Here is a 15,322-nt window from a genome sequence, read left to right on the forward strand (position 1 = left end):
GGGGAAGTTTGGGATAGGCTGCGGGGAGGGGGGGGGGTAGGTTGGGCACTAGGGGAAGGGTCAGCTTTAGTGATAGTGGGAAAGCACTCACCAGAACGCAGCTACTGAGACACAGTCAGAACTGATCCTCATGTAACTGCAAGGACTGGCAAGACAATGCTGGAGCCATCGCTGCCGAAAGACAATCTGGGATCGTTTGTTGACAGTTCATCATGGCGATATATCATCCATGTAGACAAGATGAATGTCAGCACGGTCACAGTCAACATACTGCATGTTGACATTCTCATGTCGACTTAACTGTCAACCAAGCATACCCAACGCTTCGTCAACACCTTAGTGCATTCATCTCACCCTCTTTGTCAACTTTTCCAGTCTATGAAGCAGATGAGCATCACTGTAACATTAGTCTCCTGCAACCATGACATATGGTAGGAGCAGCGTTCTTACATCATCTAGCGCTGTGACCAAAACATTCCGTCTTTGTCCTACCAAACCGTAGTATAGGTGAGTTTTCACGCAAGTTTCCTTCAACTGTAATTCATGCTGCCACCCTTACATGTATTTATTTTAAGTGGCCAAGCTATATGTCTCATGCAATTATTCCCATCTGAGCAATGTAAAGATTTCAACTATGTCTCAGTTATCAAAAAATCTCTTGGTGGACCCCTTCCAAATTCTCTTATTATATGGAGACTGCTTTTGACATACTGTAGCTTTGTACATAGTAAATGAATTGGACATTTTCTTATACTATATTCTTCTCAGTTTTGCTTTGAATGTTCTTTGATGTTCATGATGATGCTTCAGAATCTCTCATATACAGATGTGTCCATGTATACCTATCCTTATATCGTGCCAAATAGCCTAGTTTTGCATGCTAGTGACATTGCTTATCTACGACAAAATACTAATCCTCAGTAGCTAGTGCACTATGGGCCAGATGTAACATGTGCAGACAGATTTAGCACATGGTTTGTTCCAGACACAATGTTATTTGCCTTTTTACTTTACTTACAAATCTGAAGAAAGACCTATAAGCAAACGTATGGTGTATACACACAGGGTGATTTTGTAAACAATATTGCTCATTTTTACCCTCCTTCCGCCCAGTGTGTCCGCAGTACATGCGGCTCAATCTGACTATATCGTCAGGAACTGCATGTTCGGCCGGCCGCGGCATGATGTCACGATACAATATCGCATAGTGTGTATGCACTATGTTGGCGGGCCGGGAGGGGAAAAACTATGCGATATCCCTCAGGGAGCGTATCGCATAGTGTGTACCCTCCATAAGAAGCAAGACGGAGGAAAAATACACAATATAGGTCTTATGCTTTTTCTTCAAATTTTGTACTAATTTCTTTACAACAAAAAATTAATCCTAAATACATAGTAAATTTGCAAATTACGGTAAATGTATCAAAATTGAGGAAAAAAGTAAGCAATCCAGGAATCATGCCAGGTGCCTTGCACCATATAGGGGGAGAAAAAAAAAAGGGTCGGGTGTATGAACAAACATCCTTACTTACCTTCCCCCAGTAGCCCCCTAACTCCCCCTTCTAGCAGCCTAAACCTACCTCCCCCCCCGTAGTAGCCTAACCCTAACCGGTGGTGCCTAAACCTAACACCGCCTCCCCCCCCTTCCCGTAGTAGCCTAACCCTAACCCTCCCTGGTGGTGCCTAAACCTAACACCCCCTCCCCTAAACCTTACCCTACCCACCCTCCCGGGAAGGGGGGGGCTAAACCTATCCCTCCCCCTGCAGCCTAAACCTAACCTTCACCCCCCCTACCCATGGCTTACCTGTCAAACATGCCGGGAGATGGTTGTTTGGGATACTGGTGGTTGGCATTCAGACAACTATCGGGATCCCGACACCAGTATTTTGACTGCTGGGATCCCGACCGTCAGGATCCTGACCGGATCCCATTAGACCATATAACTCTGCTAGTTAGGGGAAAGCAAGGTTTAAAATAAAACATTTAAAATGCGTCGCCAGCTACTTATGGTGGACCTTTAAAGGGAAACATCACATTGGCCGGGATATGTTTAGCATCCCAATGAATGCCAACATTCATGTGAGAGGCGCTGGAATACCGACACCACTCGTGAGACCGGCGCCAGGTAAGTATCAGGGTAACGGTTAGGGCCTGGGGCGGGTTAGGCACTAGAGGGGTGTGTGTGTGTGTGCGTGTGTGTGTGTGTGTGTGGGGGGGTGTTAGCCGTAGCCGCTACCCCCGGAGGGTTAGGGTAGTAAAAATACTTACCCCTTCCGATGTCGGGAAGCCGGTGTTGGTCATGTGACCGCCGGCATCCCAATGACCGGGATTTCATACCAAACCCCATTACCCACATGGCTACATTTCTCATACTACACAAGATGTTAAATAATATACACTGTGCATAAAGACACAAAAAGGCAAATTAAACAGATGAATTGTTTTATTAACAGTTTGAACAACAACATGATATGATTATAACTCCCGGAAAAATAAAGACCAAAAAATAAGCATGATATGTTTTTTTCTTCAGTGGTATAAACTTGTCTACAATGCAATATAAAAAAACAAACCCAAAAAACCATATAAACCCCAAAATGATGAGATGTCTGGCTTGCCACATTTGGCCTTTAAGATTTCAGAACTAAGACGTGCAAAGTCAAATGGCTTAGATATTAACATAGAAAACGGCTATACCGTGAAACGGCAGAGACACGAGAGCGGCATATTTTCCAAGGCTTATTTAATAAAATGGTGCAATCAGGACAAATAGCAACCCACCAGATATTAGAGATCATCAGTCGGTCTACACTAAACTGTTAAAAGATATCTGGTTGGCTGTGACGGGCTAGAAATCTTTTGCTGTTGGCACAATGTTATTAAATAAGCACACTTGATGTTAAGCATCATAAGCCTCAATCTGTTCAATGCAAAACAGCAATGCAAGAATACAACATCAATATATATATATATATATATATAAAAGGACACTATTTTAAAAATGTAAATAATCTGATGGCAGTAACTGTTTTCCCCAATTGCCACCGACACCGGAATCTAGCTGCATTTTCATGGTCAGGCAATGAAATATAACCATCCCTCCTGCCAGATACTGTACGTAGATCTCTGGGTTGGCGATAGGCCAAAACAGAGGGAATGGGCAATAATCTACGACACAAGTTCTCAAACTCGGTCCTCAGGACCCCACACGGTTCATGTTTTGCAGGTCACCTGTAGATTTTTAAAATGTGACAGTTGATGATACACAGTGCACATGCTGGGTGACCTGGAAAACGTGAACTGTTTGGGGTCCTGAGGACAGAGTTTGAGAACCACTGATCTACGACATGTCATACTGGAGTTGGTGGCTGTGTTCCGCTTTGCTGGTATTCTAGTTTGCATCTAATTAAAGATCGATCTCCCCACAAAAACAAGAACTATGTTTAGATGAATCATTTACAAAAGTCAAGAACCACAAAAGGTTTGTAGACACACATGATGGTTCATTAATTCTTAATACCTTGTATTAACCAATAAACCAACACCGCTAGATGCATTGTGCTTATGGAGTATGAAGAGTTTTATTTTGCTAACTTACTTTACAATTATGTACGTTGAGTATTTAGGAAAATGAAGGGGAGCCCAGCGCCCAACATTCGGAAGAGTAGAAAAAAATATATATATGTTTCAAAAATGAACTAAAATACCAAAAATAACCTAAAATCTGTAAAAGAAAAGCATAAACTTTGATGCATAGCGACCCTTCTACAACCGTCCGGAAATTAATTCCCAATTCAGAAGCCTAGCTAAAACATAAATATACATATAATTCTATGACACACTAATGTGGATATTTGTGTACTTGCTCTGTACAAAGGATTCCTGGAAAATATACACCGGAGATACTGTATACTGTTCTCACGCAGAAAGAATTTTGGCAATTTGATAGAGATGAATGGAGATATGAAAAGTATTTAATAAAACTGAACATTAGCAGCTATGGTGTAAGTACTGCAGTGGACACATTCAGTAACTAGGAAGGTGCTTTAATTAAAGTTCCTATCTACGATTAAAAATATACCAGCATCACTATTTAAATAAGTTTTTTTTATATATTTTATTTTAAATATTGACTAAATCCATTCCCCATGTTAGTAGTTTGGTGAGGATACAACTGGTGGAACCCCAGCCACGGGCTGTATTTAGCAGGATGTTACTCCCGTCCGTAGCATTAGAGTCAGTGGGAGTTGCTTAGAACTTGTGATGCTGCCCATAACAACCAATCAAATTCTACTTCACATTCATCTAGCTGATTCTAGAAAATAGCTAGAATCTGATTGGTTGCTATTTTTTTTTTTTTTTATGGATTATCCGTACTGCAGGGCTTTGACTCACCCCTATGTCCCAGTACACAACACAGTATTTCTTAGGGTCCAGTGTACCAAAAATGCTGCTTTAAGATGTAGTGCAATTTAAACTGGGGCACAGAAGCAGGGTTGGTGCTAGTCCTAGGTCTTTCCCCTCCCATCAGAATCATTGCTGACAAACCCAAAGAATATTTTTAAACCTGGGCCCACCACTCGCTAGTTCCACCACTGCTTGCAACATTCAAGTCACATTTAATTAGGTGCAATTTAAAAAATATATATTTGTGTAGCTTTCCTTTAATAGGTGCTGGTTTCAAGTACTGCTTTTTTGTGTCTGACTTGGTGATTCAATATTTCTATCAAAATTATAGCACAGAATAGGATCATAAAGTGAACTGCGCCATGACAACACTTACACATTCACTAACTTACCGTCTGGTTTCTTCCCAATAAAAAGGAGTATTTAGCTTTTTAAAAACATTTTGTGAACCAGTATTGGACAAATATAACCGTAACCCAGATGTAGATGTTCAAATAAAGTTTTGATTGCAAAAAAAAAATAAAAAATCAAAAGGACCTAATTTTTAGGCATGCTATCATCTCATATGAATTAACAATTTTCTATATTAACTAAGACAGTGACCCTACCCCGTACATTCTAATGGAGACCACCTGGTACTGATACAGTACTGGTGGGTCAACCCGTTAACAAGGAGGCATAATAAAATGCAATAAAGCCTCTTTCCAAATAATATTACTTTTACAAGTTCCTATCTAGAGTCTCCTAAATACAATGTCCTATAAATCCAAAATATATCATGTATAAAATAAAATGCAAGTTTAAATGACATAGTACAGCATTTCAAAATCACGCAGGAACTTAATTTGCAGTGTATGACTAAATATTTGTTTGCAATTTACCTTTACACTTGGAGCATGAATTTAAATTAGTCTAAAACTATGATCGGTTGACCAGTTGAGGTGAGTAGCTAAGATGGCTTAATGTCTGTGGTCATCAATGAAAGGGTGGTCATCTTCGTGCGTGAAAAGGTCTCATGTTACATTCAAGGAAACAGCTTAAAAAAATACAAAAATACTTTCATTTCCAAAAAGATCCATAAGCAACCAAATGTGGTGGAGCGGATCCCTCCCCCAATCTTACATATAAAAGATGTGCAAAGGAAATGTAGGAATCATGCACCGTGAAGCACATTTGCTGTGATGTTGACAGACCACAAAAGATCAAAAACTATACAATCACACGCACAGGTCTGCAGAAGAAATTAGGCATAATACAGCCATCACAAGACATAACAGCAAATACAAAGTGTCTGGTTCTCCTTTACAATTCACCAGATAAGGGGGGGAAGGGGGGAGGGGGCAAAAGAATGCATTTATTATCGAACACCATTACTGATACAGCGATACTTAAAAAAAAAAAAAGCCCCAAGTCCTGGGTAAACATATTTATAAACACTAGTTTACCACTAGATGTAAGAGGTATTAGAGGCCCAGAGCTGGCAGTAGGTCTTCGAGGTCTTCTAAAACGATGAACCCTATATTATACATAAGGTAGAAGCGTTGTCTGATACAAAACCAACGTTGAAAGAAGGTACCATCAAAAAGATTTGTAGCATTCAAGTTTTTAAGATCATACACTATTATTAAGCAATGGTCATCTAGGGAAAGTGAACAGCAGTCCCCGTGTACCATTAAAAAAAGAAAAAGAAAAATCAGAGCCAACTTGTGCTAACGGCTATCACAATAACACCAAGATAAATAAAATAGTCATTAAATTACAGTGATGTCAATGATCTCGGTCCTCAAGAGGTACGCAAACGAATGGATTAAGGCAATACTGTATTTACACTAGATAACACTTTGGTTAGATTAACTAAATCCCATTCCATATTTGTCTGCATGCATAGGGTTTATTTTCCTTGCACATTTGGCCGCAATGATGTCCAACACTGTACCAAGTAGCAGACGTTAATCAATTGAGACTTAAAAATAAAAAAAGACCAAGAAAACGAAGATCACTGATTGGCACCTTTCTTCCTATGAATGACCCAAACTGCAAATTGAATATAAAATATCTCATCTCCTCTTTGAAACGATCATTTTAAAAAGAGGGCTAGCTGGTGAAAGTCTTCTCCAAAGTTTTTTTAAGGTCTCCTATTTACGTCTTGGGAAAGTCCATTGCACGCTGCGCAGTTAATTTGAGCGCGTGAGCATATCTTGACCATCTTCGTGACCGATGTCCATTTCTTGCTCAGCATATTTGGGCTTCTTAGTGCCCACAGATGTTAACGCATCATCCTTTGTCAATTCGGATGCTAGCAGCGAGGTAACGGCGGTGCCAACTTTTCTATTTGCTAAAAAAAAAAAAAAAAAAGGGAAAAAGGAAACATGAGACAACAGTAAAGGATGTAAGGCACACGGGCTCTATAATTGTGATGTGTATGTGCCTTATGAATTGTGGACCCAAACATTAGTTAAAACACATATGATCATCATCATCATCAACTTAAAGGGAACTTAGATTTAGATCAAAAGTATAATTTTTTTTACAAGTCTCATTCTGATAATCACCATTAAAATCATGTTTCTAAATTAAGTTTTATGCATACGAGATTGTAGTATTGTTCTACAAATAAATAGCTGGAAAGTCTTGTTCCCTTTAAGAATGTTATATTAGTTCATTTTCACTAGAAGTTAAAATTATGTTTTACAAGCACATTAAAAACGATAAATTCAGATTAAAAACTGATGCATTAGTTAATTATAGTACATTTAAAATTAATCTATTCCACGGCATTTCAAAACCTATATACGTACCCGCCAACACTTCCAAATTTTAAAGGGGTGTGATTCAAATTTGTCCCTACGCTAAATTGTAAGGCGGGCAGATGTACAGAAAGTTTTCACGTTTTAACATAGTGCAAATATTCACCCGTGTTCACAATTAGAAAATAAGATAGTTATTAGAAGGCAGTATGAAACTATACAAAAATACAATAAATAGCATCACACTATCGTTTATATCCATAAAGATGTCAAACAAACAATATTAAAAAAATCCACTTGTCATAAGAAAATAACAGATTTAAGGGACCACTTAAAAAACACTTTGCCTTATGTAAAATTACTAACAACAACATTCAAAAATACTTATGTAAACATTTTTCGTGAGCTTAACAGAACTGGAGATATTACAACAATTTGATAATGGAGGAATATTATGTAACTCTAAAACTCCACTTTTACATATAGTGGATAAGGGGATATTACACGTGGTTAGCATTTAACGCAACGTTGCTTGCTTACTGGGACAATCGCTCATGAAAAGAGGATGTCCCGGCAAAGCATGGTACCACTAAAGATCCTTCACCGGTAGCTTACTACAGCAGCGACAGAAATCACTTCCTAATGCACACTACTGCGGATGTGCCTGAAGAGGCAGCTCCAACCACCTGGAAATGGTGTTAGCTACATGGGGCAAACAGAAAATGCTAAGCTTTTAGAGGCTTGGAAATGTTGGTCATTTAGCCATTCACATAGAGGTCTATGGAAATGGTGGTATCCGCCACTAAGGGGGAATTCAATTAACCGCTGTAAAAAAGCTCAGGTTTACATACAATTCTGAATAAAGCACAAAGGCCACTTATGTTGGATATTGCTAGACTATCTATCTTAGGTGTTTATGACTAGAACCCCAAATACTTTTCTGTAAGCCACTTGTTTTTTTCAGTGTACTTGTCCTTTAATGCATGAGCAATAAGCTTGTAGCGCATAAAAAACAAAGGGCCATAAGTTATAGCCTGAGAGTTGCAGGAACTGGCGCGATACCAGCAATTAAAGCCATAGATTTAAAGTAGCAATAATTAAAAAAGGCAAGACCAACCGGTTTCCTTTAAAAAATATATTCATGATTAATAAATGAAGATATTCTGTTTTGAAATGTATCCTAAATAGAATTTTTAATTTTCTAAATGCAACATGGGTTAATCTTATTTACAGAACGTACCTAATAAGTTCAATACAAAATAACCAACTTGTGAGTGGTAATATAAGTTATAAGGCACCGATAAAATCGCTAATGGTTTAATAACGCATGTTAATAGCTATACTACACAACAAAATCACATGAACCTATATGGGATTGCTTGGGTCTTCAGTTCAAATCCCTACACTTTCTACGATGCAAAAAGTCATTTAACATAAAGCACTTGTTACATAGGGGCATATGTATTAACCTGGAGAAGTGATAAAGCAGTGATAAGCGCAAGGTAATAACGCACCAGCCAATCATTACGGATTTGAAAAATGACAGTTAGGAGCTGATTGGCTGGTGAGTTATCACCTTGCACTTATCACTTCTTTATCCCTTCTCCAAGCTTAATACATTTGCCCCATAATGTGTTGTCCTGTGCAGAAAGCCAACAGTTCATAAGAGAGAAAGAAAGTTACCATGCACAATTCATGCACATATAAAAAAAAAACCCTCATGCAATGGCACACAAAGGAATAGCAAACCAGCCACAAAGAAGCAGCACAACTCTAATCTTGAAAGAATATATGATGCATAAAGTATTTGCGCAAGTGTCCCTGATTTATAACTCTAATTACAGTCGTCTTCTTCTCCCAGTCACTCTAAGTGTAGTCGCCCATATTTGCGCCAATACGGGTGGTGACATCAGCAAATTGCACCGATTGCAGAATGTGTGCTCCAAAAACGGCCAATAATCACCCAGTCAAAACTGATCCTAGGTTTAATAATTTTCCAGCAATTTGTTCACAAATCTGGTCATCAGAAGACTGCATCAAAAATGTGGATCTAAGTTGCCCAACAATTTGACCAATCTGGAAACTGATCCCGTTGTCTGGGCAGAGTGGAAAGGATGGACTGTGTGTAGAAAGAATTAAACACTGAGGAGAATGGACAGGCTTTAAAAACAGACCACAAACTGTTTTTTTCTTTCTTTAAATAAAAATAATTTTACCGATGTCCACGACATAAGAAGGGTTGGGTATGTGTGACCATCGGTCACAATACAGACGTCGGGATCCCGGCCATCCCCTTAAGAAAGTATAAAGCGATCAGGTACAATGTTGTAGTGTGGCTTTTTTTTTTGCTAAGGACAATAAATCAAAATAGACAATTTAATGTTGTAGACTTAAAACATCTAATTGAAAAAATCTTATGTAGGTCGACCAACTGGAACTAGAGGAAGGTAGCAATGCAGTGAAGGAACACCGCAAACAGATATGTGAGATTAAAGGAAAGGCATCCATAATCACCAGCTCATTCGTCATCTACCTCTGTCCCTAGTACCAAAAACATCTCGAAGACCGCAGACATCAATAAAAAAATTTTTAATCTATTTAGGTGCAAAGACTAGTCCCAAAATAATGGCAGGCAAGACTCTAACATATATTTTTCTGGAGTATTACAAATGTCTTTTTTTGGTGGGGACACGGGGAGGGCGGACAGATTTTTTAAACTGCAATATCATATTAAATAAGTTAGTCAAATATTCCAACAAATGCTATATTAATATTTGTCAATGTATCTGTAAGATTAATGGCAAGATCTGGAACAAGTGGTTTGAGAGATGAATCTGGACCCTCTGTGAGACAGAAATACAATATGGTGTGGCCAATGATTTTTTTTACAAACCTGCTTAAAAAAAACCCAACAGAAAAGAGGTTACATGGACTAATATTGACTGTATTTGGCACAAAAGGGGAAAAGCATCCAGCAGTGTAAAGTATGTAGAAGTGAAGAACCGGTAAATAAGTTGCCCATAACAACTAAACCGATTCTACCTATCATGTTATAGACTGTATTTGATAAATGCTACTTCAAAGTTGATTGGTTGCTATGGGCAACTTCACTGGTCCACTTCACTTCTCTTTACACTGACTGGTACAGTGCATCTCCTTCCCAAGTAAGAACTGTTGGAAATAAAAGATTCCCCTTGAATCATTACCGTCATAGGGGTATATTCAATAAGAGTCGGGTCCATTCCGACATGCAGTTGTCGGAATGGACCCGACAACCCCTATTCAAAAGAGCAGCCAAATCAGACTGTCGGATTTGGCCGCTCCCGGTGCCTTGTCGCTGCTGTCAGCTGCTGCCGGGTGCGCTGACAGCGGCGTCGGGGAAGGGGAGCTGTCAGCGGCTGCCGTGGGAGGGATGTATGCGGTGGTGGGGGCAGCAGCGGGAGAGCAGCGGAGGAGGATGAGACGGAGAGAAGGGGGGAGCAGCGGCTGCAGCAGCGGAGACTCACGGCGGCGTCCACCCTGCTCCAGCAAACAGGACCTCGCTTGCTGGAGCTGGGTGGACGCTGCCGCTGGGTTCCTGCTCTCCCCGCTGCCCCTCCCCCCCTTCCGCCTCCTGCTCTCAGTTTATTATTTATTTATTAACAGTTTCTTATATAGCGCAGCAAATTCCGTTGCGCTTTACAATTTGAAATAACAATAACAAACTGGGTGATAACAGTCATAGAGGTAGGAAGGCCCTGCTCGTAAGCTTACAATCTATAGGGAAATAGGCATATGTACACAAGGAAAGGTGCTATCTATTGCATAGAATGAGAAGACATGTGAGGATATGTGTGGACTGTAAAGAGTGGATGTAATTTGATAGGAAGGTTTATGAAAGTTATGTGGGCGGTTCAGGAATTTGATACGCTTGCCCAAAGAGGTGAGTTTTGAGGGAACGCTTGAAGGTTTGGAGACTAGAGGAGAGTCTTATTGTGCGTGGTAGGGCATTCCACAGGGTGGGTGCAGCCCGATGAAAGTCCTGCAGTCGTGAGTGGGAGCGAGTAATGAGTGTGGATGAGAGACGCAGATCTTGTGAAGAGCGAAGAGGTCGGGTTGGGAGATATTTTGTGATAAGCGAAGTGATGTACGTTGGTGTAGTTTGGTTAATGGCCTTGTGTGTGAGTAAAAGTATTTTATATTGAATGCGGTAGAGTACAGGTAACCAATGGAGGGACTGACAGAGTGGATCTGCAGACAATGAACGTCTAGCGAGGAAGATAAGCCTCGCCGCTGCATTCAGAATGGATTGTAGTGGTGAGAGTCTTGTTTTGGGAAGACCAGTTAGGAGACTATTGCAATAATCAATGCGGGAGATAATGAGAGCGTGGATTAGAGTTTTAGCAGTGTCTTGTGTAAGGTATGGTCGTATTTTGGATATGTTTTTTAGATGCATGTAACATGATCTTGAGACAGATTGAATGTGGGGAACAAAGGACAGATCAGAGTCAAGGATGACACCTAGGCAGCGAGCTTGTGGGGTAGGGTAGATAGTCGAGTTTTCAACAGTGATAGAGATATCAGGTTGGTACCTACTATTGGCCGGTGGAAATATAATTAACTCTGTCTTTGAAATATTAAGTTTGAGGTGGCGAGATGTCATCCAGGATGAGATGGCAGAAAGGCATTCAGTGACACGGTCCAGTACAGATAGGGACAAGTCAGGGGAGGATAGGTAGATTTGAGTATCATCTGCGTACAGATGATACTGAAAACCAAAAGAGCTGATTAGTTTACCAAGAGATGAGGTATAGATAGAGAAAAGCAGAGGACCCAAGACTGAGCCTTGCGGTACTCCAACTGAAAGAGGTAGCGAAGAGGAGGTAGATTCAGAGAAGCGAACACTGAAGGAGCGATTAGATAGGTACGATAGAAAGGGCTGTGTCTTTAAGACCTAGGGATTGTAGTGTCTGTATGAGAAGAGAGTGGTCTACAGTGTCAAATGCAGCAGATAGATCTAGAAGAATAAGTAGTGAGTAGTGGCCTTTAGACTTCGTAGTGACCAAATCATTAACCACTTTAGTCAGTGCCGTCTCTGTGGAATGTTGGGAACGGAAGCCTGACTGAAGTGGGTCCAACAAAGTGTATGAGTTAAGAAAGTGTGTGAGTCGAGTGTAGGCAAGTCTCTCAAGTAGCTTAGAGAGACAAGGGAGCTGAGAGATAGGGCGGTAGTTTGAGAGAGAATTAGGGTCAGAATTTTGTTTTTTTAAAATGGGAGTAATCACTGCATGCTTGAAAAGTGAAGGAAAAATACCAGTAGAGAGAGAGAGATTACAGATGTTAGTTAAGGTAGGGATGAGCACCAGAGACAGAGCTTTACTTATTTGTGAGGGTAAAGGATCAAGAGGAGAGGTAGTAGAGAAGCAGGATGAGAAGAGTGATGATACTTCATCTTCATTTGTGGGATCAAATGAAGAAAGAGTGCCAGAGGGTTCAGGTACAGAACGGAGCAGGTCACTGGCTGCCGAAGAGCATACCATTTCATCTCGGATCTTATTAATCTTCTCCTTGAAGTAGGAAGCAAGATCCTGTGCCTTGATAGTGGCTGGTGGGGTAGGTGCGGGAGGATTCAGAAGTGATTTAAATGTATTAAAGAGTCGTTTGGGGTTAGAGGCTTGAGCAGAGATGAGAGTTTGGAAATATGTTTGTTTGGCAGTGTCCAGGGCATTTTTATAAGAATGGTAGACTGTCTTATATGTGAGGAAGTCACTTGAAATACGAGATTTACGCCACTGACGTTCAAGTTTTCGTGTGAGTTTTTGTAGTTGTCTTGTTGATTTGGAGTGCCATGGTTGACATCTAGGCCTACGTGGAGTGTGATGGGTAGCTGGAGCCACTTCATCAAGGGCTAGTTCTAGAGTCTTATTAAGGTGTGATACAGCCATCTCAGGAGAGGTGAATGCAGAAATAGGTGAAAGCAGTTGTTGGAGTGAAGTGGAAAGTTCTTGAAGATTAATTGTGTTAATATTTCTGCGAGTTTGAGGAAGATTGGAGAACTTCTTATCTCATCTCAATCCAACTTTTTTTTAAAGTCGGATTGAGATTGTCGGAAACGGGGCTAAAACCTGTCAGGTTTGGTCCCGCTTCCGACAATGGACATTCCTACAAGTCGAGTTTCCCGACTTGTCGGAATAAACAGGGCCCTAATGAATAGGTCGGAACCCCTTCCGACCTAAAATTGTTGGAAGCTGCCGTCTTTCCGACAAGACGATAGGCTTCCGACAGTTATTGAATATACCCCTTAGTGCGAATAAAGAGGTAAACTGTTTTTTCTTTTGTTTGTTTGTTTTTTACGTTGGTAACTAACAAGAAGCATTCGTTTTCCTTCTTTCACAGTGGAGTTTTCTCCTCCAGAATTATGAACTTTCTAGTCCTAATGAGTCAATATTACATAGAAACATAGAATTTGATGGCAGATAACCACTTGGCCCATCTAGTCTGCACCTTTTATTTCCTTTAGGTAAATCTCAACCCTTTTTGAACCTTAGTTCTTTGTAAGGACATTCATATGCCTATCCCAAGCATGTTTTAATTGCTCTCCTGTGATAGCCTCTACCACCTCTGATGGGAGGCTTTTCCCCTTATCCAACACACTGTGGGGGTCATTCCGACCCGTTCGCACGCAGCGGTACTTCGCTGTGGTGTGAACGGGTCGGGACTGCGGCTGCGCAGAGCTCACAATGCACACGCGCATCGTTGGCCGGCGAAGACAGCGACGCCGCTAGGGCAGAAAGTGACAGCAGCGGCGATCGCATGAAGACTGACAGACGGGAGGCGTCCCGGGGGAATTGTCTGACCACTTTCAAGGCGTGGTGAGGCGAACGCAGGCGGATCCAGGCGTCTGGAGGGCGGATGGCTGACGTCAATCCCGGGGACCTTCGTCGCTGAATCCGTCGCACAGGGTAAGTAGGTCTGACCCTGGTCTTGTTTTGCAGGAAACCTTTTTAGCATAGCAGGGCTGCACAAGCGATCGCAGCCTTGCTATGCTAAAATACACTCCCCCATAGGCGGCATCAAGTTGATCGCACGAGCAGCAAAAAGTTGCTACGTGCGATCAACTCGGAATGAGGGCCTGTGTGTGAAGTAATTTTTCCTTAAATTTCCCCTCTCTCCCTCCAGTTTCAGTATATGTCCTTGAGTTCTAATACTTCTCTTCCTTTGAAGGGGTGGTCTTCTGTTTGCCGGCGGTCGGGCTCCCGGCGCTCAGTATACCGGCGCCGGGAGCCCGACAGCCGGCATACCGACACTTATTTTCCCTCGTGGGGGTACACGACCCCCATAGAGGGAGAATAAAATAGTGTGGCGCGCGTAGCGCGCCACCGTGCCCGTAGCGTGGCGAGCGCAGCGAGCCCGCAAGGGGCTCATTTGCGCTCGCCAAGCTGTTGGAAAGCCGGCGGTCGGGCTCCCGGCGCCGGGATGCTGGTCGCCGGGAGCCCGACCGCCGGCCAGCCGTAGTGAACCCCTTTGAAGAATGTTTAACTCCTGTACTTTGTTAAGACCCTTGGGGATATATTTACTAAGGTGCAAGTTTTTTTCTTAGAAGTGGAGATGTTGCCCATAGCAACCAATCAGATTCTATTATCTTCTAAAAACAGCTAGGTAATTGTTAAGTAGAACAATCTACAAACGAAAAAAACAAACAAAAAAAAAAAACCTTAAAAAATAGCACTCCAAATCAATAGTGCAGCAATCAAGGCTTGAGGTGGTCACCCCCACCTCCAAAAGTCCAGATTGAAATTGTTAAGTAGAATTTGATTTGTTGCTGTGGGCAACACCACCAGTTCTAAAAAAAACCTCCCATCTTAGTAAATTTATCCCTTGGTATATATGAAAGTTTCTATCATGTCCCCCCTTTACCTTCTCTGTTCCAAACTATACATGTTAAGATCTTAAGTCTTTCCGGGTAAGTTTTGTGATGTAGGCCATGTACAATTTTAGTTGCCCTTGTTTGTGCACTCTCTAATGTATTTATATCCTTCTGGAGATATGGTCTCCAAAACTGAACACAGTATTCCATAGGAGGCCGTACCAACGAACTATACAGTGGAATTATTACTTATTTTTTCTGCTACCGATTCCTCTCCCTGTGCAACGAGGCATATGTAGTTGCTACGTTCTTGACCATTTT

General features: G+C 41.3%; 1 protein-coding gene across 1 annotated transcript in view; it reads right to left on the reverse strand.

Annotated features, from left to right (window-relative positions):
- Window positions 1-2,426: 2,426 nt before the first annotated feature.
- The window catches only part of DIAPH1 (diaphanous related formin 1), a 323,613-nt gene continuing 310,717 nt past the window's right edge, over window positions 2,427-15,322 (reverse strand). Inside the window, 1 exon segment of the mRNA XM_063928853.1 lies at window positions 2,427-6,743. Coding sequence (XP_063784923.1) covers window positions 6,583-6,743 — 161 coding nt within the window. The 3' untranslated portion in view covers window positions 2,427-6,582.

Source organism: Pseudophryne corroboree, chromosome 6 (genome assembly GCF_028390025.1).
Source record: "Pseudophryne corroboree isolate aPseCor3 chromosome 6, aPseCor3.hap2, whole genome shotgun sequence".
NCBI classification, from domain to species: domain Eukaryota; kingdom Metazoa; phylum Chordata; class Amphibia; order Anura; family Myobatrachidae; genus Pseudophryne; species Pseudophryne corroboree.